General features: G+C 36.9%; 1 protein-coding gene, 1 long non-coding RNA gene and 1 other non-coding gene across 5 annotated transcripts; 2 read left to right on the top strand and 1 right to left on the bottom strand.

Annotated features, from left to right (window-relative positions):
* Window positions 1-988: 988 nt before the first annotated feature.
* On the top strand, window positions 989-1062 carry trnar-ucu (transfer RNA arginine (anticodon UCU)). Its single transcript has one exon. It is a non-coding gene; the product is annotated as a tRNA-Arg (tRNA).
* Window positions 1063-2352: 1290 nt separating this feature from the next.
* LOC134294327 (uncharacterized) lies at window positions 2353-10214 on the bottom strand. The gene is made up of 2 exons (XR_010001263.1): window positions 10085-10214; window positions 2353-8488 (listed from the first exon to the last, which is right to left on the bottom strand). It is a non-coding gene; the product is annotated as an uncharacterized LOC134294327 (long non-coding RNA).
* brms1 (BRMS1 transcriptional repressor and anoikis regulator) lies at window positions 10172-25019 on the top strand. Of its 3 annotated transcripts, none has more exons than XM_062965057.1 (11): window positions 10172-10325; window positions 12598-12755; window positions 13402-13492; window positions 13595-13722; window positions 15286-15365; window positions 16248-16344; window positions 19155-19247; window positions 21029-21093; window positions 21205-21244; window positions 23840-24002; window positions 24700-25019. In XM_062965057.1, the coding sequence occupies exons 2-11, from the start codon at window positions 12629-12631 to the stop codon at window positions 24815-24817; spliced, it is 1002 nt and encodes a 333-aa protein (XP_062821127.1). In that variant the 5' UTR covers window positions 10172-10325; window positions 12598-12628; the 3' UTR covers window positions 24818-25019. The 3 variants fall into 3 exon arrangements, with proteins under 3 accessions (XP_062821127.1, XP_062821129.1, XP_062821128.1); XM_062965059.1 differs by lacking the exon at window positions 10172-10325 and adding an exon at window positions 10422-10613; XM_062965058.1 differs by lacking the exon at window positions 10172-10325 and adding an exon at window positions 10422-10658.
* The last annotated feature ends 395 nt before the right edge of the window (window positions 25020-25414 follow it).

Raw genomic sequence — 25414 nt, 5'->3', positions numbered from 1 at the left:
TGCGCAGTAATATTATGCTGTAATTACTGTATTTCCGAATTTAGCACCAAAATATCACGATATATTGAAAACATTGACTACAAAAATGCCTTGGATAGTCCAGAATCTTGGATAAGCGAGACTCGACTGTAGTTCAATGCGCAGTAAAGTTATGCTGTAATTACTGTATTTACGAATTGGGCACCAAAATATCAAGGTATATTGAAAACATTGACAGCAAAAATGCCTTGGATAATCCAGAATCTTGGATGAGACTCGACTGTAGTTCAATACATAGTAATGTTATGCTGTAATCACTGTATTTACGAACTGGGCACCAAAATATCACAATATATTGAAAATGTTGACTACAAAAATGCCTTGGATAATCTAGAATCTTGGATAAGCGAGATTCTACTGTAGTTCAATGCGCAGTAATGCTATGCTGTAATTACTGTATTTACGAATTTAGCACCAAAATATCACAGTATATAGAAAACATTGACTACAAAAATGGCTTGGATAATCCAGAACCTTGGATAAGTGAGTCTTGGATAAGTGAGACTCTCCTGTATGAGCTGATTTCTAAGCCGGGAGGGGGGTCTGCGGAGGATGTTGGCATGAGCCCCCAGGGATGCAGCTGTGACATCCAAGCTCAGGAGATTTGCGCTGTCCATGGTACCAGCCGCGCTGGAATGAAAGCCGCCAGCGAAAAAGATGCTCAGACTCAAGCTCCGCATCTTTGCTGCCGCTCACACGCTCTCTCCCTTCCTAGTGAGGATGGAGATATGAAATGAATTACATCCCGTGTGGTTTCCCCCCTCTCTCGTACCAAAATAAAGGCTGCGGAGCATACGCAAAGGCATTGATTGGCTGAGTCCCGGCTCCAGGTTTTCTGTATCTCCCAGGCAAGGCTGTACAGAAATAGCAGGATGCTGGAATCGTTCAGCAGTGATGCAGAAGGTATGTGCTTTTTCAGTTCTGGTCCTGATGCTGAGCTTGTGGTGAGGTCTCTGTGGCGCAATGGACGAGCGCGCTGGACTTCTAATCCAGAGGTTCCGGGTTCGAGTCCCGGCAGAGATGTTCTCCAGGACAGGTGTCTTAATTTTTCCCCCATCCTTGAGTAAGGGATGCGATTAATTATATTTCATTCCGGGGGGTTTTTGGAAAGGAAAACGAACGGCAGCTCTTCAAAACCCGCCAGCGTCATGGATGCCGTGTCATTCTTCTCCTTCTCTCAGACGTTTTGTCACCGGATTTAAAGGAATGACATCTTCCTCATGATTTCATATTTTTTGCCTCTGAATAGATGATTCCCTTTCCTGTCTTTTTTCTTCAACATCATTCCTTGTTGAATATTTTTTATTAAAAACCCTTATCTTATAAAAGAAAGTAAATTGACATCGAAAGAGTGAGAACACTTTGATTATGTAGAAAGTAGGAAATTAAAGGGAAAAGAAAAAGGAAGAAAAAAAGGAAAGCAAAAAGGGGAAAATAACAAAACAAAAAAAAATCAAAAACAAAACGGAAAATTAAAAAATAAAAAATAAAAAAATAAAAAAATGAAAAAAGGTTTTTTTAAAAAAAAATTAAAAAATGAAAATAAGAAAATAAACATCATTCCTTTGTGTCTTATTTAAACAAATAAGAGGACTGGGGGAGAATGTGTTGCTGTTGTTATAATACAAGATAGATAGATGGATAGATAGATAGATAGATAGATAGATAGATAGATAGATAGATAGATGATAGATAGTGTTTTCATAAGTGGACTTCTTACAATGGAACTATCCATTTTTAAAAGATAAATTACTTACACCTAAATTATAGTAGTGTTTCCTTTCTATCGCTGATCATAACTTTCAACATTAGCACAATACAGAAGTCTTGTTCGGATGTGTTCACGTGGACACCTGCCTCTTCCCCACAAAATTCTTGGTGTTTATACATTTTTTAGGTTAGCTTTAGGCCCATAAGCCTCAGCTTATATTCAGGTCGGTTTATACTCGAGTATATATGGTATATGCACTCCACTTGCTTCACTGCCTACATAACCTCTGAAATGCCAGCCACAGATTCCAGCAAAACGTTAGGAGAGAATTATTATTATTATTATTATTATTATTATTATTAACTTCACTTGTATACCACTTTTCTCATCCTGGATGGGTGACTCAAAGCAGTTTCCAAACATATTATGAAAAAATCCAATGCCTATACAACAATAAATACAACTATCGATTGAATCACAAACTGAATGCTGATGGAACATGGCCATATAGCCCAAAAAACTCAAAACAACCCAGATTATATGATTGTTATCACAATTTTTACCCTCACAATTAAAATATGGCACAATATAGGGTATTATTATATATATATCTATTTATTACAGTCGATGACCAGCAACAGAAAATGTACAAGCATCAGAATAGCGTAGAAACGTATGCAATTAGATACTAAGAAACACAGTGAAGAACAAGGTTAAAACACAGTATTGAATGTGGTAGTTAAAACGATATAAAACATTTATATGCTAAAATGACAAAGGTAAATGCTGAAGTAAATATTAAAACCTTCTAAAACTGTGGCAAGATCTTTCACCGACAAGCTATCACTGCTGCACAAAAGCTAGCAACTTTGGCAGTAATTTGGGGGTCTTGATCAGTCATTTTGGGATACTTTTCGATTCAGCAGTGGGTGAATCCTTTTGACTCTTAATTCTGTACTTCTCTTAGGCCACATTCTGATGATACCTTTTAAAGACATAAAGAGAGACTTCGGTATTAGGACAAGGAAGTTTCGGAGCAGCTTTTCTTTTGAAAAAGTGTAACTCAGTTGATCAGAGTTAACCCTGGATCTCATCTCTTCAGAGCTGCCCGCTCTTCCAAATGTGATGCAGAGACGGATCGTTACAAAGTCCACCCACATCCACTTGTGAACATGAAAAATAAAGCCACTTGGATTGCAGTCCTCCAGCCCATCAACCAATCTCCACCAGCCTGAATGGTTTTGGAGAAACATCCGTCTCTTTGCAATAGTGATGGAGTACAGCCAGGACAGTCGGGGTCAAACTGCCAGTAATTCTGATTAATGGGAACGATGCCATCATCTGTCATCCCCATCATCTTGCGCCTTCGGAGCTTTGCAGCAATCTTCTCAGTGGCTGCGGGAACAGATTTGCAAAACCACAAGACACTGCGGCTAGCCATCCTTGCTGTAATCAAACGTTGTTGTTTTGCTGTGGCTTTGCCTCGAATGAGCAAGATCTACTAGTTTTACAAAAGACCTGCTCCTGTTAGAGATCAGAATTGGTAGGATCAATGTGTTGAAATGATTCAATGCAGCAACCTTCATTAGGGTCTCAACTGGGCTGGACCATCTGGATGCCAATGTGGTACCAGGCAGTCACCATCACAGCGATAGTGTGGCTATGCAAATTGTGATAGCGAGTGTCTTCCTTTCATATTTTCATTTATTTTCTACTAGCTTGGGTACTCGGTGTTGCCCAAGTTATTTGAAATTATGGGATTATGGGATTCAGGTTCAAGATGATGAGATTCAGGTTCAAGATGACTCTGATGGGGATTATGGGATTCAGGTTCAGAGTGCTCCTGCTGTGGCAGATGAGGAGCAGGGAGGTGTTGATGATTTTGAAGATGATACTGAAGCTAGCCAGGTGCAAAGGGAGGACAGCTCCCAGTCTGATAGCATGCAGACAGACACTAATGCTAACAAGCTGTCTGGCCTTGACGAAACAGAATCTTTGGATCAGGCTGGCCGTTTGGAATTCAGGATTCGCAGGAATAGCAAACAAGAGGGAGGCCAGAGGCCAAAGAAATGCATTCATGCTGTGCAAAGGGTATTAAAACAGTGTGCTGAGAGAGGAACCTTTGTCAAAGCAACTTCTCATTTGAGTCAAGAAGCCAGCTCTTGCTTTCCCGGATTATCTTGCAGCCTTGGTGTATTCATGTTCATGGGTCTTTGTCATGCCTTAATGGAACCTTGGAGCCCCCAGATGGCGTAGTGGACTAAGTGACTTGAAGGTTGGTTTGCTGACCTGAAAGCTGCCAGGTTCGAATCCCACCTGGGGAGAGTGTGGATGAGCTCCCTCTATCAGCTCCAGCTCCATGCGGGGACATGAGAGAAGCCTCCCACAAGGATGGTAAAAACATCAAAACATCCGGGCGTCCCCTGGGCAACGTCCTTGCAGACGGCCAATTCTCTCACTCCAGAAGCAACTCCGGTTGCTCCTGACACGAAAAAAAAAATGGAACCTTGTCTTATGCCTAACGTTTTCTTGGATTATTCTTTATAGCCTTGTTTTGCAACGAACTTTTGGAACTATACTTTTGCTTTTTAAGAACTATTATTTTCCTATTTCCTAATAAACTACAAAAAACCTGTGTACAGCATGGCGTATTTAGCAAGGTGAAGCTAACCTGAGGTGCGACACTTGGACATGTTTACAGCGCTCACTATAACCTGCAATGTCACTGGAGGGAGGAGCATTAGCATCTCCTTAGTAGTGGGAGCTATAGTTATTTGTGGAAGCGGGAGCTTGTCTGTGTAAGCGGACACCCCAGCTACACAAATACAGTAGAGTCTCACTTATCCAAGACTCGCTTATCCAAGCTTCTGGATTATCCAAGCCATTTTTGTAGTCGTTTTCAATATATCGTGATATTTTGGTGCTAAATTCGTAAATAAATTACAACATAACATTACTGCCTATTGAACTACTTTTTCTGTCAAATTTGTTGTCTAACATGATGTTTTGGTGCTTAATTTGTAAAATCATAACCTAATTTGATGTTTAATAGGCTTTTCCTTAATCCCTCCTTATTATTCAAGATATTTGCTTATCCAAGCTTCTGCTGGCCCGTTTAGCTTGGATAAGTGAGACTCTACTGTACATACATATTTTCACTTTTATTATGTGTACAGATTCTGCTTTTATCCTTAAGGTGGTTTAAAATATTAGTTTGTATACACTTAAAACAAGATAGAAGACAACTTTCAAACAATTTACTTGACAATCATATTGAAAGCATTAATTTACTACAGTCTGAAAAGCAATTGAAATATAATAATGATGGTAAAAAAGTATAGTCACCGCAGTTAAAGGGCCTCCAGTAACAGCCATTTAATGAAATTACTGCACTCTTGGTTGATAAGGGCTGCACTTATCCCTGGCTAAAATGAGCACAGAAATATCACTGGAAGTGCTTTTACTATGGTGGATGTAATGGGAGTGTGTTGGATCAAGTGAGACTTTGGATCTTCATTCCCAAAACAGAGCCCAGCAGAGACAAAGAAGTATGTATTGGTTTCAGTGGAAGGGGAAATCCACCCGCTTATCCATTTCTTTCAAACCAAATCACCTTCTGACCTGGCAAGTGATACAAACATGTTCTTTCTAATTCGGTGCCAAGAGGATTTGGTTTGTTATCAGGATTTATTCCCAGAAACCCAACTCTGTAGCTTTGTTAACAACAAGCCCTTGAAGAATAGCGGTTAAAATACAAATGTAATCTCCAAGTAATTTCAGCAATAGTAAACATGTTGGAGAGTCCGTCACCTGCCATTGGAAGAGCTGAAGAATTGCTCTTAAAGAATGTTAAAATGGCTGAGTGCTTAATACAGACTCTTCAAATGATAGTAAAGTAGAAAAGCAAACCTGTTTTTATTCTCATTATGTGTTTTTGATTGCTGCCTGATTCAAGGTTTCTGCCATGGATAATACTGCAAACAAAGAAGATTGTTGTTAGATGCCCATTCACTTGGGAATAAGCCCCAGTGTGCTCAGTGGGGCCATTCTGAATAGATATGCATCAGATTTCTCTGTTAGGCTGCTCAGAATAATCTGCCTATTGGCTTTTCATGCTGCATTATCCTACTTGATACTTTTTTATGATTTCATATTGCTGTTTTGATTGTTTCATCCAATGCCATTTTGTTTGTTTTATTAAACGGCTGACTTCAGGACAAAACAACATAAATATTGATACCGGTTGCTGACCTGAAAGATACATATACAACATAAATAAAATATTTTAAAATCCACTCATTTTTATACCTGAAATATAACGATTTCCTACTTTATCATTAATTTTAAACATTCCTTTTCTCCCTTATCTTTGCTTCCCCAAACAGATTGAAATTTTAAGTATTTTAAAATTACTATTATCTGGGGTCATCTTTGTACATATTGCAAGTGGAAACCTGTTTCATTACTGTGGCTTTGTATTAGATAGATTACCTTGTTTGTATCTCAGCAATTCTCCACGAAATGACATGAATCATTTTTATGCAGCACAGTACATTTTCTTTTCTTTTTTTTAAAGTCTTTCTTTTATAACATTGTTGTTTTGAACAATATCCCCTGATGAAGATTATACACTCTAGAGAACTCATCTAAGGTTTGATGTTTTATTATTACTATTAAATGGCTTTGCAAAAGTTGCTTTGCTCAGTCCCTTTTTAGAATATTTAGTGCCCTTTTTAGGAGTGTTCATGACCCGTTTCCCAATATGGTGCCTTTTAAAGGGTATTTATTTATTTATTTATTTGCAGTATTTATATCCCGCCCTTCTTTCTCACCCCGAAGGGGACTCAGGGCGGATTACAATGAACACATATATGGCAAACATTCAATGCCAACAGACAAACAACATACATTAGACAGACTCAGAGGCATTTTTAACATTTTTCCAGCTTCACGATTCCGGCCACAGGGGGAGCTGTTGCTTCACCGTCCAGAAGTGGCTGTACTTCCTCATTCCTTTCCTCATGTTTTGCTGGCAGTTTTATGATGTTGTAAATTAGCCTCCCGCATAAAGCGTACCTAAATTTCCCTAATTGACAGGTGCAACTGTCTTTCGGGGCTGCATAGGTCAACAGCAAGCCGGGGCTATTAATGGTCGGAGGCTTAACCCGACCCGGGCTTCGAACTCATGACCTCTCGGTCAGTAGTGATTTATAGCAGCTGGTTACTAGCCAGCTGCACCACAGCCTGGCCCCGGCTTGTTGTCTTCATAGACCTGTCAGCAGCATATGATATTGTAAATCATCGCCTTCTCCTGAGAAAAATTTATAGTATCACAAAGGACTACCACCTTGCCCACTTCATACCAACCTGAGAGTCAGGAAGATAGTTCCATCTTGTCTCCTGTGCCATAGCAACATGCTATGCTAAGTTTATATACATATATATATAATTTATAATAATTTATAAATATATAATATATTGTATATACATATAATATTGATAATATTATAATGTAATACAATATTGCACTACTACTAACACAATACAATAATATTAATTATATATTATATATTAAATGTAATATTACCAATAATATTACCATATAATGATATAGTACAATATAGTAACTTAATGCTTATATTGTGCTATGCTAATAATATATTGTATATACATTTGATTTGTAAGCCGCTCTGAGTCCCCTTCGGGGTGAGAAGAGCGGGATATAAATGTAGTAAATAATAATAATAATAATAATAATAATAGAAAATCTGCTATAAAACAGGAGCGTACATTCCCTTCTTTCTTCCCTTCCTTCCCTTTTTCTTCTCCTGCTCCCTTCCTTCCTTCACTCTTTCTTTTTTCTCCTTCCTTTATTTTGTTTCTGTTTTTCCTTTACTTCAAACCCCTCAATAATTTTAAGATGGATCGTGAAGGATATGTTCTATTCAAATGGTTGTATGTTTTACGGTTTTACATTATATATTGTATTGCTTATATTGTTGGGTCTCTTTTTAATAGGAATAGAGTGGGATAGAAATAATGGTGATAATAACTACTGATAATAACAGTAAGTGCCAAGTTTGGTCCAGATCTCCCAAGCCCTGTAGGTTATTTTATTTATCGTATCAGAAGCGAACTGAGGGTACAGTTATAATGTACCGTATATACTCAAGTATAAGCCGACTAGACTATAAGCCAAGGCACCTAATTTTACCACAAAAAGCTGGGAAAACATTGACTCAAGTATAAGCCGAAATCTCAGAAATAAACATAGATAATAATTACATTTTTGAATATTTTGAATACATAAAACTGTCATTTAAGATAACAACAATGATTAAATCATTATTCTCAACTTCTTCAATGTAAATGTGCTTATGTATCCTTTTAATAATAATAATAATAATAATAATAATGTAAAATAATAAATGTTCTTGGCGGCTCTGGGGCTCTTTTAAGAGAGAAAGAGAAAGGTGTAAATAAATATAATCTAATAATCATAGTTATTAATAAAAATAACTATATATATATATATAAAATATATATTATTTTGACAGGTCCTTGTAGTCGTTCAGAACTCTAACCTATAGGCTCCCTCGCGTGGCCGCATCTGAACACTGCAGTGTAAATCTCCCATTTTCTGGAATGTTGTGTGGTTTCCAGGCTGTACGGCCATATTCTAGCAGCATTTTCTCCTGACGTTTCACCTGCATCTGTGACTGACATCTTCAGAGGATCCTATAATGTAATTATTAAATAAATGTTTTTTTAAAAAAATAGAAGCTTAAATATTGAATAAAAATATAGTATCAAAATAATAATAAAAACACAATCTGTAACATGGGGCTTCTACACCTTGTCGAAGGCTGTCATGGGTTGCTGTGAGTTTTCTGGACCATCTGGCGAGCTAACACCTCCCAACAAAGGATTCCCTCAGGCAGGAAGCAGCCAGGCTTTGAAGTTGCAAGGCCATTCAATGCTAATCAAGCTGGCCAATGGCAACATTCACACTTGTCTCCAACAGACAAGAGTTCTTTCTTTCTCCCATCCTGGACATTATTCCACAGATGTATAAACTCCACTTGCCTAGTTTCCAACAGACCTTCGAACCTCTGAAGATGCCTGCCATAAATGAGGGTGAAACGTCAGGAGAGAATGCCGTTGGAACATGGCCATACAACCCGGAAAACTCACAGCAGCCCAATAATTTAATAATATATTAATAAATTTTATTAATAATATAATTCACATAGTTATGTATGCCATTATTAGTATAATCTCAGTGCATTATTATTATTATTATTACAGTAGAGTCTCACTTATCCAAGACTCGCTTATCCAAGGTTCAGGATTATCCAAGGCATTTTTGTAGTCAATGTTTTCAATATATCGTGGTATTTTGGTGCTAAATTCGTAAATACAGTAATTACTACATAGCATTACTGCATATTGAACTACCTTTCCTGTCAAATTTGTTGTAAAACGTGATGTTTTTGTGCTTAATTTGTATAACGATTACCTAATTTGATGTTTAATAGGCTTTTCCTTAATCCCTCCTTATTATCCAAAATATTTGCTGATCCAAGGTTCTGCTGGCCCGTTTAGGTTGGATAAGTGAGACTCTACTGTATAAATCCCACTTGCCTAGTTTCCAACAGATCTCACAACCTCTGAGGATGCCTGCCATAGATGAGGGTGAAACGTCAGGAGAGAATGCTTCTGGAACATGGCCAAACAACCCGGAAAACTCACAGCAGCCCAATAATTTAATATTAATAAATTTTATTAATAATATAATTCACATAGTTATGTATGCCATTATTATTATTATCTCAGTGCATTATTTCAGATTATTATTACAGTAGAGTCTCACTTATCCAACATAAATGGGCCGGCAGAATGTTGGATAAGTGAATATGTTGGATAATAAGGAGGGATTAAGGAAAAGCCTATTAAACATCAAATTAGGTTATTATTTTACCAGTTAAGCACCAAAACATCATGTGATACAACAAATTTGACAGAAAAAGTAGTTCAATACGGAGTAATGCTATGTAGTAATTACTGTATTTACGAATTTAGCACCAAAATATCACGATGTATTGAAAACATTGACTACAAAAATGCGTTGGATAATCCAGAACGTTGGATAAGCGAGTATTGGATAAGTGAGACTCTACTGTATTATTACAGCAACCCAATAATTTAATAATATATTAATAGTAAATTTTTATTAATAATATAATTCACATAGTTATGTATGCCATTATTATTATTATCTATTATCTATATCTATATAATTATTATTATTACTATTATGGTCCCAGAACAAACCTGCTGGGACTATTTCCGTTTTCCTTCAGCTTCGTTGCTATGGAAACGGCTCGCCTTCCGCTTCGGCCTTCCCACAATTCCGCGCGAAGGACCACCGAGACGCAAGCGGAGTCCGGTGGATGGCGTCACCGGCTCGCAAGGCAAAGGCCACTGTGATTGGCTAGCGTCGGTGGGCGGGGCCAAACGGAGCCGACTTCCGATTGCTGAGCGGCGTTTGCGTCCACCTCGGCCCCTCCCCCAGGTAATGAGGGGTCCCGGCGATTTCCCCCGTCCCCCCCTTTTTTATGGGTGCAGTTGGTATCGCCCATGCCAGCCTCATCCATTTCCCTATGAGAAAGCCCAGGGCCAGTCCATTACAACTCGGGCAAAGGGGTTTTTAAAATATATATATATATATATAGACTATCCCTATTCCCACTTTGAAATGTTTAATGGTTTATTCCTCCAGGACCATCCTAGGAGAAGTTGGACGAGTCCATTGAAATTAGGGGGGATGTAGATGTAGTTCAATGGCATTTGGAAAGGACAGGTTTGAATCTACAGGGGAAAGAAATATTTCATATTTTCTCTTCTGGTACATAAAGACAGTGTTTCTTTGGGAGCATAAATAGGCTAGCCACAAATAGAACAAGTTGAATGATGATTTATTTATGTATTTATTTACTATATTTATATCCCGGAGGGTTACAAATCAAATGAACATACAATATATTATTAGCCTAGCACAATATAAGCATTAAATTACTATATTGTACTATATCATTATATGGTCATATTATTAAATTATTATTTATATTATTTATTTATATATTTATTTATTTATATGGCAATATTATTAAATTATTGTGTGTGTGTCTATATATATATATATATATATATATATATATATATATATATTACATTTATATCCCGCTCTTCTCACCCACTCTTCTCAATAATTAATATTATTATTATATTACAATTAGCATAATATTGTATTCCATTATAATATTATTATCAATATTATAAGTATATACAATATATTATATAATTATAAATTATTGTATATTATTTATATCCCGCTCTTCTCACCCCGGAGGGGACTCAGAGTGGCTTACAAATCAAATTTACATACAATATTATATTATTAGCATAGCACAATATAAGCATTAAATTACTATATTGTACTATATCATAATATGGTAATATTATTAGTAACATTACATTTAATATATAATATATAATATTATATTATTAGTAGTATAATATTGTATTACATTATATTATTATCAATATTATAAGTATATACAATATATTATATAATTATAAATTATTGTATATTTTATACACTATATTTATATCCCGCTCTTCTCACCCCGGAGCGGACTCAGAGCGACTTACAAATCAAATGAACATACAATATATTATTAGCATAGCACAATATAAGCATTAAATTACTATATTGTATACACATATGCATATATAGAATTAACAATAATATATACTATTATAATATATTGTATATGCATATAATATTAATAATATTTTGTAATACAATATAATCATAATAATACAATATAATAATATTAATTATATATTACATGTAATATTATTAATAATATTACAATATATAGATATACGGTAGTACAATGTGGTAATTTATTGCCAGTATTGTGCTATGCTAATAATATAATATTTTATGTAGATTTAATTTGTAAGCCACTCGGAGACCCCTTCGGGGTGAGAAGGGCAGGATATAAATGTATTAAATAAATAAATAAATAATACTATATCATTATATGGTAATATTATTAGTAATATTACATTTAATATATATTATATAATAATAATTATTATATCATATTATTATTATTTGTATAATGGAATACAATATTATACTAATTGTAATATAATAATAATATTAATTATGTATTATATATATATATATTATATTATATATTATACATTAAATGTAATATTACTAATAATATTACCATATAATGATATAGTATTAACAACAACAACAACTCTTTATTGATTAGTCAGTTTTGACCATATCAAAACATATCAAAACTAATGATATAGTACAACATAGTAATGTAATGCTTATATTGTGCTATGCTAATAATATATTGTATGTACATTTGATTTGTAAGCTGCTCTGAGTCCCCTCCAGGGTGAGAAGAGCGGGATATAAATGTAGTAAATAAATAAATTATTATTATTATTATTATTATTATTATTTCTCTGCATGGCAGAATGGGGCCCCTTCCAACTCTAGGCTTCTGTGATCTGTCGAGAGGGCTTGGATTGTGCCCTGATGCTATTTGCCTTTTGATAAATTGTATATGGATTATTGTGAATGGTTTGAAATATGTTGATGTTTTTATTGATCTGTTGGGCATTGAATTTTGCCGGTTGTCGTAAGCCGCCCTGAGTCCCCTCGGGTGAGAAGGGCAGGTAGAAATGTTGTAAATAAATAAATAAATATATTTTATATTTTATATTTTTCTTGGCCTTTTGTTTTCCTCAAGCGGGTGTCCAGATCTCTCTCCCTAGAAGGCCATGCCTGTCCAGCCCTTGCCCAAGGAGATGGAGGTGGAAGGAGATTCGGCCGCAGAGATGAACGGAGAGGAAGAGAGCGAGGCTGACCACAGCGGAAGTCCCTCGGAATCGGAAGAGGAGAGCTCAGGTCGGTCAGTGCGAGAGCCGTGGGGTCAATGACCTGGCATTTGTTCAATGAGTTCAGTGTCTGACGTTATTGAATTACCATATACTTTGGGCTAAGGCTGCATCTACACTGCCATATAATCCAGCTCAAAGCAGGTAAACTGAATTCAGAAACTACTGTATACACTCGAGTATAAGCCTAGTTTTTCAGCCCTTTTGTCCAAACCAAACTCCATGCTGATATCAGTGCTAAAAATTCGGACAGTGTTGGTCAGAGACTGGATTTCAGTTTCCGTTTTCCCATACAGCTTTAGGTCATCCATGTACATCAGATGCGAACTTTTGTAAGTTCTTAGATGTTTGATAGCCGAGATTTGTTTTTTGTAAGATTGTTGACAGAAGGAACATGGCAATAATGAAAAGCAGAGGGGACAATGAGTCTCCCTGGAAAATTCCTCTTCTGATGTTGACAAGTCCATAGCTTTCATTTCCAACAAACAGTTCAGTTTTCCAGTGCTCCGTCATGTTTTCAATGAAGGTGCCAACGTTTTTACAAATCCCGATGGCGTCCAGGCACTTGATGATCCAGCTGTGTGGGAGTGAGTCAAAGGCCTTTTGGTAGTCAATCCACGTCATTATTATTATTATTATTGCCTTGTCCTTTGCAGAGATGGATGAGGAAGACTGCGAGCGGCGGCGCTTGGAGTGCCTTGAGGAAATGCTGGACCTGGAGAAGCAGTTTTCTCAGCTCAAAGAGGTGTAAGTTCCCGGCCGCTTCTCCCCCTTGGTGGCCACCCTCTCTTTCCCTCCTCGTGGCATTCGTACGACACATACGGATCTGGGAATCCTTGTCCGACGCAGGCTTTTCAAGGAGCGGCTGAGCCAAGCGAAGGCCAAGCTGGAGGACGTGGCGTCTGGGAAAGCGGCCGAATACCTGGACCCTTTGGGGGTCTTGCAGAACCACATGCAGATTCGGATCGAAGTGGCCGGTAAGGTGTCCGTGGTGACATTTGCTACTGTACGTATCTCGACAACTCAAATTTGGGAAGAGCGGTGAGGTGGTGGTTGGCGGGGAGATTGTGTGTTCCTGAATGACAGAAAGTTGGACTAGATAGCCTTTGGGGTTCCTTCCAATTCTGTGAATGGACGGAATGATGATTGTTTAATATTTTAATTATGTATTTTAAATCATGACTTATTTACTGTATATACTCGAGTATGAGCCTAGTTTTTCAGCCCTTTTTTAAGACTGAAAAAGTCCTCTTTGGCTTATACTCGGGTGAGGGTCCTGGTTGGCTTATATTTGGGTCAGCTTATACTTGAGAATATATGGTACATTTATTATTTTTCTCTATTATTATTGGTATTATTACATTTATTATTTTTCTCTATTATTATTAGTATTATTACATTTATTATATTTATTATTATTGGTATTATTACATTTATTATTTTTCTCTATTATTATTGGTATTATTACATTTATTATTTTTCTCTATTATTATTGGTATTATTACATTTATTATTTCTCTCTATTATTGTTGCTACTATTACATTTATTTTACTCTATTTTTTATTATTAATACATTTATTATTTTACTCTCTTTATTATTACATGCATTATTTTCCTGTATTTATTATTATTATTACATGTATTATTTTACTCTATTATTATTAAAGGGATACATAAGCACATTTACATTGAAGAAGATGAGAATCATGATTTAATCAGAGTTAGACAGTCTTATCTTAGAGCTTGATGTAAATATTCAAAATAATTTAACCTACTGATGCTTCAATTAATGTAATTTTATTGGTACAGTATTATTATTATTATTATTATTATTATTATTATTACATGTATTATTTTATTCTATTATTATAAAAAAGATACATAAGGGCATTGACATTGAAGAAGATGAGAATCATGATTTAATCAGAGTTAGACAGTCTTATCTTAGAGCTTGATGTAAATATTCAAAATAATTTAACCTACTGATGCTTCAATTAATGTAATTTTATTGGTACAGTATTATTATTATTATTATTACATGTATTATTTTATTCTATTATTATAAAAAAGATACATAAGGGCATTGACATTGAAGAAGATGAGAATCATGATTTGATCAGAGTTGGACAGTCTTATCTTAAATTAGAGCTTGATGTAAATATTCAAAAACATTGAACCAACTGATGCCTCAATTAATGTAATTTTATTGGTATCTGTTTTTATTTCTGAAATTTACCACTCTCAGCTTATATTGGAGTCAATGTTTTCCCAGTTATTTTGTGATAAAATTAGATGCCTCCGCTTATAGTCGGGTTGGCTTATATTCGAGTATATACGGTATGTTTGTATATTTTTATGCCTTTCAGTTTTGTCCCATTGAGATGTGATGATTTCAACTTCTTTCAAAAGTTTGACCATTTCTTTCTTTGGTCACTCTGGGTCTCACTCCAAGTGTCACGAGAAATGAAGTCTGTTATAATAAAAGGTGCATTAAAAGGCTTCCACTCGAATCTCCAACGCCTTCTTGGTCTTCTCACAGGGATCTACCGGGGTTTCTGCCTGGAAGTGATCCACCACAGACACCGGTGCGAAGCGCAGGGAGCCCAGCAGCACTTGGAGGTGAGATTTCCCCCCATCATTTGTCCTGAGGAAGGGGCTTTCAGCTGCCTTGGAGCCATGGGTTCAAGTGATAGGAAAGGAATTTCCTCCTTGGAATGAAGTATGAATTATTGGTTTACAGATGTTATGTTTGATTGTGTGTTTGTGTTTTAAATGGATAAGTATTACAGTTATTGCATCTCAGCATGGCTGGTTGCCATGGAGAAGCGGGCGGAACCAACTGCTGTTTTGTTGAAAAAGTGCAGAGTTTAAAAAAGGGATTCAGTCTGTGCTCTGATGAGGCACAGGGAAGATTGATCCTAGGCTGAGGGGATCAAGGAGACTCAATTGTTCATTTTTGAGTCGGTTTAAAATAAGTTTGGTGACTTATTTAATGTAGTCTGTGTCCTGGTAAGGAACAGAGAATCTGGGATCGTATATCACAGGGGTGAATGCGGTTTAAAAGTAGCAGAGAAAGAAGTCCTAACTACTTTAAGTAAAAGAAGTTTGTCTTCTTCATTCTAGTATTGTAACTGTTAATAAAAGTGCCTCTAAGTGAGAAACAACATTGTAACCACTAAGCTCTGTGCCTGTCAATTTTACAAATTGGTGGCAGTGGTTATAAATACCATTACACTCCTGAACGTTATGGCAAACTTCCTGACCTTAAGAAGAGCTGTTCCTCTGCCTCAGAGACCCAACAGAGGCTGAATGGCCATCTGTCAAGGGTGCTTTCATTGTGCTTTTGCTGCCAAATGGAATGGGGTTGGGCTGGGTGGCTCTAGGAGGTCTCTTCCAACTCTGGGATCCTGTGTCAATGTCATAGCAGAGCCTTGTGGGTTGCAACGAAAACCCTCCCTTCAGTCCGCACCTTTTATTAACCGGGTTCTGCTCCGCTTCCAGAGCGAGAAGCTGCTGCTGTTTGACCGGCTCCAGGAGCGTCTTTTGGAACGGATCCAGCGCTTGGAGGTCGACCGGCACAGCGTGGGCCTCACCTCAGGTCAGCAGAAGGTCTCCCTCCAAATGTCTGGACTTTATTTTTCTAGTTTTTATTTTATTGAAAAACATATTTTGGATAGGTATGTCTTTGGGGCCCCTGGTGGCTCAGTGGGTTAAAGCGCTGAGCTGCTGAACTTGCGGACCGAAAGGTCCCAGGTTCAAATCCCGGGAGCAGAATGAGCGCCCGCTATTTGCTCCAGTTTCTGCCAACCTGGCAGTTCGAAAACATGCCAATGTGAGTAGATCAATAGGTACTGCTCCAGCAGCCAAATGACCTTGGAGGTGTCTACGGACATGCAAATGTGAGTAGAGCAATAGGTACTGCTCTGGTGGGAACGTAATGGTGCTCCATGCAGTCCTGCCAGTGGCCACATGACCTTGGAGGTGTCTACGGACATGCAAATGTGAGTAGAGCAATAGGTACTGCTCTGGTGGGAACGTAATGGTGCTCCATGCAGTCCTGCCAGTGGCCACATGACCTTGGAGGTGTCTACGGACATGCAAATGTGAGTAGAGCAATAGGTACTGCTCTGGTGGGAACGTAATGGTGCTCCATGCAGTCCTGCCAGTGGCCACATGACCTTGGAGGTGTCTACGGACATGCAAATGTGAGTAGAGCAATAGGTACTGCTCTGGTGGGAACGTAATGGTGCTCCATGCAGTCCTGCCAGTGGCCACATGACCTTGGAGGTGTCTACGGACATGCAAATGTGAGTAGAGCAATAGGTACTGCTCTGGTGGGAACGTAATGGTGCTCCATGCAGTCCTGCCAGTGGCCACATGACCTTGGAGGTGTCTACGGACAACGCCGGCTCTTCAGCTTAGAAATGGAGGTGAGCACCAAATCCCAGAGTCAGTCACGACTGGATTTAATGTCAGGGGAAAACCTTGACCTTTTTATTATATTACGACAGCTTTAAAGCTGAAAGGCCATTCAGTGCTAATCAAGGTGATTAATTGCAAGAGTTCTTTCTTTCTCCCTTCCACCCTGGACATTATTCCACAGATAGCTATATAAACCCCACTTGCCCAATTTCCAAGAGACCTCACAACCTCCGAGGATGCCTGCCATAGATGTGGGCAAGACGTCGGGAGAGAATGCTTCTGGAACATGGCCAGACAGCCCGGAAAACTCACAGCAACCCAGTGATTCCGGCCAGGAAAGCCTTCGACAACACAGTATCATATTATTAGGTTATATTATTGTATTACCAATATTATAATAGTATCTCCTGCCAACCTAGCAGTTCGAAAACATGCCAATGTGAGTAGATCAATAGGTACTGATAGTGGTGCTCCATGCAGTCATGCCAGTGGCCACATGACCTTGGAGGTGTCTATGGACAACGCCGGCTCTTTGGCTTAGAAATGGAGATGAGCACCAACCCCCAGAGTGTGAGTAGATCAATAGGTACTGCTCCGACGGGAAGGTAATGGCGCTCCTTGCAGTCATGCCAGCGGCCACATGACCTTGGAGGTGTCCACGGACAACGCCGGCTCTTGGGCTTAGAAATGGAGATGAGCACCAACCCCCAGAGTGTGAGTAGATCAATAGGTACTGCTCCGACGGGAAGGTAATGGCGCTCCTTGCAGTCATGCCAGCGGCCACATGACCTTGGAGGTGTCTACGGACAACGCCGGCTCTTGGGCTTAGAAATGGAGATGAGCACCAACCCCCAGAGTGTGAGTAGATCAATAGGTACTGCTCCGACGGGAAGGTAATGGCGCTCCTTGCAGTCATGCCAGTGGCCACATGACCTTGGAGGTGTCTACGGACAACGCCGGCTCTTGGGCTTAGAAATGGAGATGAGCACCAACCCCCAGAGTGTGAGTAGATCAATAGGTACTGCTCCGACGGGAAGGTAATGGCGCTCCTTGCAGTCATGCCAGCGGCCACATGACCTTGGAGGTGTCTATGGACAACGCCGGCTCTTGGGCTTAGAAATGGAGATGAGCACCAAACCCCAGAGTCGGACATGACTGGACTTCACGTCAGGGGAAAACCTTTACTTTTACCTATGTCTTTTGTGGCCAAATTTGGTGTGATTTGGTTCAGTGGTTTTGTTGTTTACTCCATAATAAAATGCACATTACATTTATATAGATAGACTAGCTGTGCCCGGCCACGCGTTGCTGTGGCAAAGTGGTGGTGGTATTGGTTAAAAATTGTTGTGTAATTTTTATTTGACGTTATTTGCATTTTTAAAAAATTAATTTTATTGTAAGTTATCTTTTTATTTATTATATTTTATTATTTTCTTGTATTATTTTTAGTTATTTTCTGTTATTATAGTATTTTATTGTATTAATTTTTTAGTGTTTTTTATTATTTTTATTGGGTTGCTAGGAGACCAAGTGGGCGGAGCTTAGCTTTCTAACTGGCAGCTATTGGATAAAAACAATTATTCCTCTCCCTCTAATTAGGACTTTATTTTTCTTTTCTTTTTGTTGTATCAACCTAGAGGCACAGATGAGGGGTTGTGCTGCCAAGTTTAGTGTTGCTGGGATGTGTAGTTTTGTTGTTTTGTCCTGGGCCGAAATTTCATTACCCTTATATATATAGATACTAGCTGTGCCTGGCCACACGTTGCTGTGGCTAGGACTTAATTTTTCTTTTCTTTTTGTTTTATGAACGTAGAGGCATGGATGAAGGGTTGTGCTGCCAAGTTTAGTTTTTCTGGGATGTGTAGTTTTGTTGTTTTGTCCTAGGCCGAAACGCCACTACCCTTTTATATATATAGATAAACATACACACAGTATGTGGTACTTGGCTGGAAAGACTGGGTTTTTCTGTGTTCCTTTCTGCCCCAGAATGGTGGGATAACAAGCTTCGGCCGAAGCACAGCTCCAAGGACTGGGACCCCCTCCGGCCCGGAAAGCGGAAGAAACCGCCACTAGTGTCTGATATCCTTTTGCCTGGCTTTTCCTTTCACATAGAAAACAGTGGGGATCACTGGTCGCCAATTGGGCATAGCACCTTTCACAGTTTGTTGTGAAGAATCAAGAAAATACGCTTTTAGTCTTATGGACAGAATATACTGTATATACTCAAGTGTAAGCCTAGTTTATTATTATTATTATTATTATTATTATTATTATTATTATTATTATTATTGTATATACTCGAGTATAAGCCTAGTTTATTATTATTATTATTATTATTATTATTATTATTATTATTATTAAGTTTTACTTTTATTACTGTATATACTCAAGTATAAGCCTAGTTTTTATTATTATTATTATTATTATTACTGTATATACTCGAGTATAAGCCTAGTTTTTATTATTATTATTAAGTTTTATTATTATTAAGTTTTATTATTATTACTGTATATACTCGAATATAAGCCTAGTTTTTATTATTATTATTATTATTATTATTATTAAGTTTTACTTTTATTACTGTATATACTCAAGTATAAGCCTAGTTTTTATTATTATTATTATTATTATTATTATTATTATTATTATTATTACTGTATATACTCGAGTATAAGCCTAGTTTTTATTATTATTATTAAGTTTTATTATTATTAAGTTTTATTATTATTACTGTATATACTCGAATATAAGCCTAGTTTTTATTATTATTATTATTATTATTATTATTATTATTATTATTATTATCAAGTTTTATTATTATTATTATTACTGTATATACTCGAGTATAAGCCTAGTTTTTATTATTATTATTATTATTATTATTATTATTATTATTATCAAGTTTTATTATTATTATTATTACTGTATATACTCGAGTATATACAGTAGGACTGAAAAAAACCCTCCTGGTGGGCTTATATTCAGGTTGGCTTATACTCAAGTATATATGGTATATTTATTATTTTTCTCTATTATTATTGGTATTGTTACATTTATTATTTTACTCTATTATTATTGTTAGTATTACATTTATTTTACTCTATTTTTATTATTAATAATACATTTATTATTTTACTGCATTTATTATTATTATTACATTTATTATTTCACTCTATTATTAAAAGGACACATAAGCACGTTTACATTGAAGAAGATGAAAATAAGGATTTAATCAGAGTTGGACAGTCATATCTTAAATTACAGTTTGATGTAAAGATTCGAAAACATTTAAACTACTGAGGCCTCAATCAATGTAATTTTATTGGTATCTCGGCTTATCAGTGTTTTCCCAGTTTTTTGGTGGTAAAATGAGGTGCCTCGGCTTATATTCAGGTCGGCTTATACACGAGTATATGTCAAAGTAACAACAATAATAGAGTAAAATAATACATGTAATAATAATAATTAATAGAGTAAAATAATAAATGTAACAATGCCAATCATAATAGAGAAAAATAATAAATATACCATATATACTTGAATATAAGCCCACCAGGACCCTCACCCGAGTATAAGCCAAGGAGGGTTTTTTTCAGTCCTAAAAAAGGGCTGAAAAACTAGGATAATACTCGAGTATATACAATATTATATATTTTAGTATTATTATGATTATGTTATTATTATTGTTATTGTTATTGAACGTTATCCCATAGAACGAACAAATAAAAACACATGGTAAACATATAAAATGAATACTGTAGGATCTCTACAGAAGATGTGAAAATGTGGGTCATGCGTATATTCCTTCCAATAATATGATAAACGAATTATCAGACGAGCCCTTAACCTGCTTTCCCTACGTCCGTACATTGTCTACATGTTGCGTGATATCGATATCATGGAGGACTGGACGGCCATCAAGAAGGTGAGGTTAAAATGGGTTTTGTTAATGGGATGGGGAGGGGTCTTTGGGGGTCTGTTGGAGAGCTGGCCTTAGTCTTAGGCTGTGATTGTAATGTATATTTTTAACTCCCAGGCAAAGGCTGCTGTGTCCCCGCCGAAGCGGAAACTGGAAGGTAAGATTACTGTATTTACCCGAGTATAAGCCTAGTTTTTTAGCCCTTTTTTTTAAGACTGAAAAAGCCCCCCTCAGCTTATACTTGGGTGAGGGTCCTGGTTGGCTTATATTTGGGTCAGCTTATATATATATATCGAGAATATATGGTACATTTATTATTTTTCTCTATTATTATTGGTATTATTACATTTATTATTTTACTCTATTATTATTACATTTATTATTGTACTCTATTATTGTTGCTACTATTACATTTATTTTACTCTATTTTTATTATTATTATTATTAATACATTTATTATTTCATTCTGAGCTTATTATTATTATTACATGTATTATTTTCCTGTATTTATTATTATTATTACATGTATTATTTTCCTGTATTTATTATTACATGTATTATTTTCCTAAATTTATTATTACATGTATTATTTTCCTGTATTTATTATTACATGTATTATTTTCCTAAATTTATTATTACATGTATTATTTTCCTGTATTTATTATTACATGTATTATTTTCCTGTATTTATTATTATTATTGCATGTATTATTTTCCTGTATTTATTATTACATTTATTATTTTCCCGTATTTATTATTATTTTTATTACATGTATTATTTTACTCTGTTTATTAATACATGTATTATTTTCCTGTATTTATTATTGCATGTATTATTTTCCTGTATTTATTATTACATTTATTATTTTCCCATATTTATTATTATTATTATTACATGTATTATTTCCTGTATTTATTATTTTTATTACATGTATTATTTTACTCTGTTTATTAATACATGTATTATTTTCCTGTATTTATTATTATTATTATTATTATTATTACATGTATTATTTTACTCTATTATTATTCAAAGGATACATAAGCACGTTTACATTGAAGAAGAAGATGAGAATAATGATTTGATCAGAGTTGGACAGTTTTATTTTAAATTACAGTTTTATGTAAATATTCACAAATATTTAACCTGACGATGCCTCAATTAATGTCATTTTATTAGTATCTATTTTAATTTCTGAAATTTACCGCTCTCGGCTTATACTTGAGTCAATGTTTCCCCAGTTTTTTGCAGTAAAATTAGGTGCCTCGACTTATATTTGGGTTGGCTTATACTCGAGATAGATATGCTGGATTTATTATTATTATTATTATTATTATTATTATTATTATTATTATTATTATTGTATGACACAGCAAACAAGATAGACATGCTGGATTTCATATCACAAAATCACAAGTCGAACACTTCCCAAGTGTCTAGGACTGTGTGATGTATTATTATTATTATTATTATTATTTTATTATGACACAGCAAACAAGATAGATATGCTGGATTTCGTATCACAAAACCACAAGTCGGACACTTCCCAAGTGTCTAGGACTGTGTGATGTATTATTATTATTATTATTATTATTATTATTATTATTATTATTATTATTATTATTATTGTATGACACAGCAAACAAGATAGATATGCTGGATTTCGTATCACAAAACCACAAGTCGGACACTTCCCAAGTGTCTAGGACTGTGTGATGTATTATTATTATTATTATTATTATTATTATTATTATTATTATTATTATTATTGTATGACACAGCAAACAAGATAGACATGCTGGATTTCGTATCACAAAATCACAAGTCGAACACTTCCCAAGTGTCTAGGACTGTGTGATGTATTATTATTATTATTATTATTATTATTATTATTATTATTATTGTATGACACAGCAAACAAGATAGATATGCTGGATTTCGTATCACAAAACCACAAGTCGGACACTTCCCAAGTGTCTAGGACTGTGTGATGTATTATTATTATTATTATTATTATTATTATTATTATTATTATTATTATTATTGTATGACACAGCAAACAAGATAGATATGCTGGATTTCGTATCACAAAACCACAAGTCGGACACTTCCCAAGTGTCTAGGACTGTGTGATGTATTATTATTATTATTATTATTATTATTATTATTATTATTATTATTATTATTATATTGCATGACACAGCAAACAAGATAGACATGATGGATTTCGTATCACAAAATCACAAGTCGAACACTTCCCAAGTGTCTAGGACTGTGTGATGTATTATTATTATTATTATTATTATTATTATTATTATTATTATTATTATTATTATTGTATGACACAGCAAACAAGATAGACATGATGGATTTCATATCACAAAATCACAAGTCAAACACTTCCCAAGTGTCTAGGACTGTGTGATGTATTATTATTATTATTATTATTATTATTATTATTATTATTATGACACAGCAAACAAGATAGACATGCTGGATTTCGTTTCACAAAATCACAAGTCGAACACTTCCCAAGTGTCTAGGACTGTGTGATGTATTTCCGGATGATGCATGCAGATCCCAGTAGGGTGGCCTTTTGCAGTTGACAGATCGTAATTTTGTCAATGTCTATTATTATTATTATTATTATTATTATTATTATTATTATTATTATAGGAGAGCTGACCATTAGGGCATGCGGTGGGTCCCTGACCTCCGGCCACCCCTCCCCCCCTTTCTTTCCCTCCCCAGACCCCCGCAGCCCCCTCCCCACCGGCCCAGTGAAGGCAGAGAAGCTTCCCTCCCCGGCCTTGTTCTCGGCCCACTGCGAAGACGGATGCCTCTTCTACGAAGGCGAGACCTACGCCAAGGGACAGAGCATCGCCTTGCGCATGGGGGACGAGCCCCCCGTCCAGTGAGTGGGGTGCGGCCGGAGCAACCGAGGGCGATAGAGTTCCGAATCCCCACTCAGCCACACTGGCCTTCATATTATCCCAGGCCATCTAGTCCAGTGGTTCCCAAAGTGGGCACTACCGCCCCCTGGTGGGCGCTGCAGTGATCCAGGGGGGCGGTGATGGCACCTATTAGGACACAGGGGGCGGGGCTAGGGAAGGGGGCGGGGCCTCCTTCCAAGAGCCCGAGACAGGGCTGAGCCTCTATATTTCTCCTGAGAGGCCTTTTAGGACCAAAGGGCGGGGCTAGGGAAGGGGGCGGGGCCTCTTCCAAGAGCCCGAGACAGGGCTGAGCCTCTCTACCTCTCCTGAGGCACTTGCTAGAACACAGGGTTGGGGTATCGAGGCCCCGCCCCCTCCTCTGGCCCCGCCCCCTGTGTCCAGGACAGGGATAGAAGCTCAGCCCTATCTCAGAGCTCGTAACTCCGCCCATCCCCGTTCTGGCCGCCCATTTGTGGCCCCGCCTACCTCCCCCGCGCAGACCTGGGAGAGAGGCTCGGCCCCGCCCTCTTGAGCAGGGGCCACGCCCACCCTTCTAAGCCACGCCCCCTTTCCAGGGGAAATAAGTTTGGGAACCATTGCCATGGATGGTTTCCAAGCCGCCCTATCTACCGTATTCTGCCTTTCATGGTCTCCTCCGAACCCTTGTTTCGCCTTCAGGGCCACGGTCACTGCGGTCAGCACCGGGGAGGTCTGGCTCCGCAGGGAGGACGGCACCAAGACCAAAATCTACGTCTCCCAGCTGCAGAAGGGCAAGTATTCCGTGCACAAGACCTAGCTGCGCACTCGGCTACGGACTAGGCCTCTCGGAAGTGGAGAGGGCCCTTTCAACAAGGCCTTTTGCAACATGAGGCCCATCTCGTTCCTCTTCGACTTGCGTTTGCGTTTGTCAAGTCTCGGAAGGAGGAAGTTAAGGAGACATTGGTTTGCAGGCAGATATTTTTACTCTAATTAAATAAAAATAATAATAATAAAATAAATCCGAGTGTCAGCTGCGATCTGTTCCATTCCTGGGCTTTTGTAATTCAATCCTTCCTTTCTCAAAAGTCCGGAGAAGGCCATGCCATTCGACATTACAAACACACACAAATTTTATTTTTATTTTTATGTCGTTGTTTTTTTTACTGTTGTTTTTTCTTCTTTATATATATATATATATATATACAGTAGAGTCTCACTTATCCCACACTCGCTTATCCAACATTCTGGATTATCCAACGCATTTTTGTAGTCAATGTTTTCAATACATCGTGATATTTTGGTGCTAAATTCGTAAATACAGTGATTACAACATAACATTACTGCGTATTGAACTACTTTTTCTGCCAAATTTGTTGTATAACATGATGTTTTGGTGCTTAATTCGTAAAATCAT

This window comes from Anolis carolinensis, unplaced genomic scaffold, assembly GCF_035594765.1.
Source record: "Anolis carolinensis isolate JA03-04 unplaced genomic scaffold, rAnoCar3.1.pri scaffold_14, whole genome shotgun sequence".
Lineage (NCBI taxonomy): Eukaryota > Metazoa > Chordata > Lepidosauria > Squamata > Dactyloidae > Anolis > Anolis carolinensis.
This window is presented reverse-complemented; position numbering and strand designations above follow the sequence as displayed.

Bases quoted from the DNA above. Each gene is read 5' to 3' on its own strand.
- brms1 (XM_062965057.1), top strand. From the start codon at position 12,629: ATGCCTGTCCAGCCCTTGCCCAAGGAGATGGAGGTGGAAGGAGATTCG. The intron at 13,723-15,285 runs GTAAGGTGTCCG...GTCTTCTCACAG, and splicing joins GATTCGGATCGAAGTGGCCG to GGATCTACCGGGGTTTCTGC. The intron at 19,248-21,028 runs ATATCCTTTTGC...TGCTTTCCCTAC, and splicing joins GAAACCGCCACTAGTGTCTG to GTCCGTACATTGTCTACATG.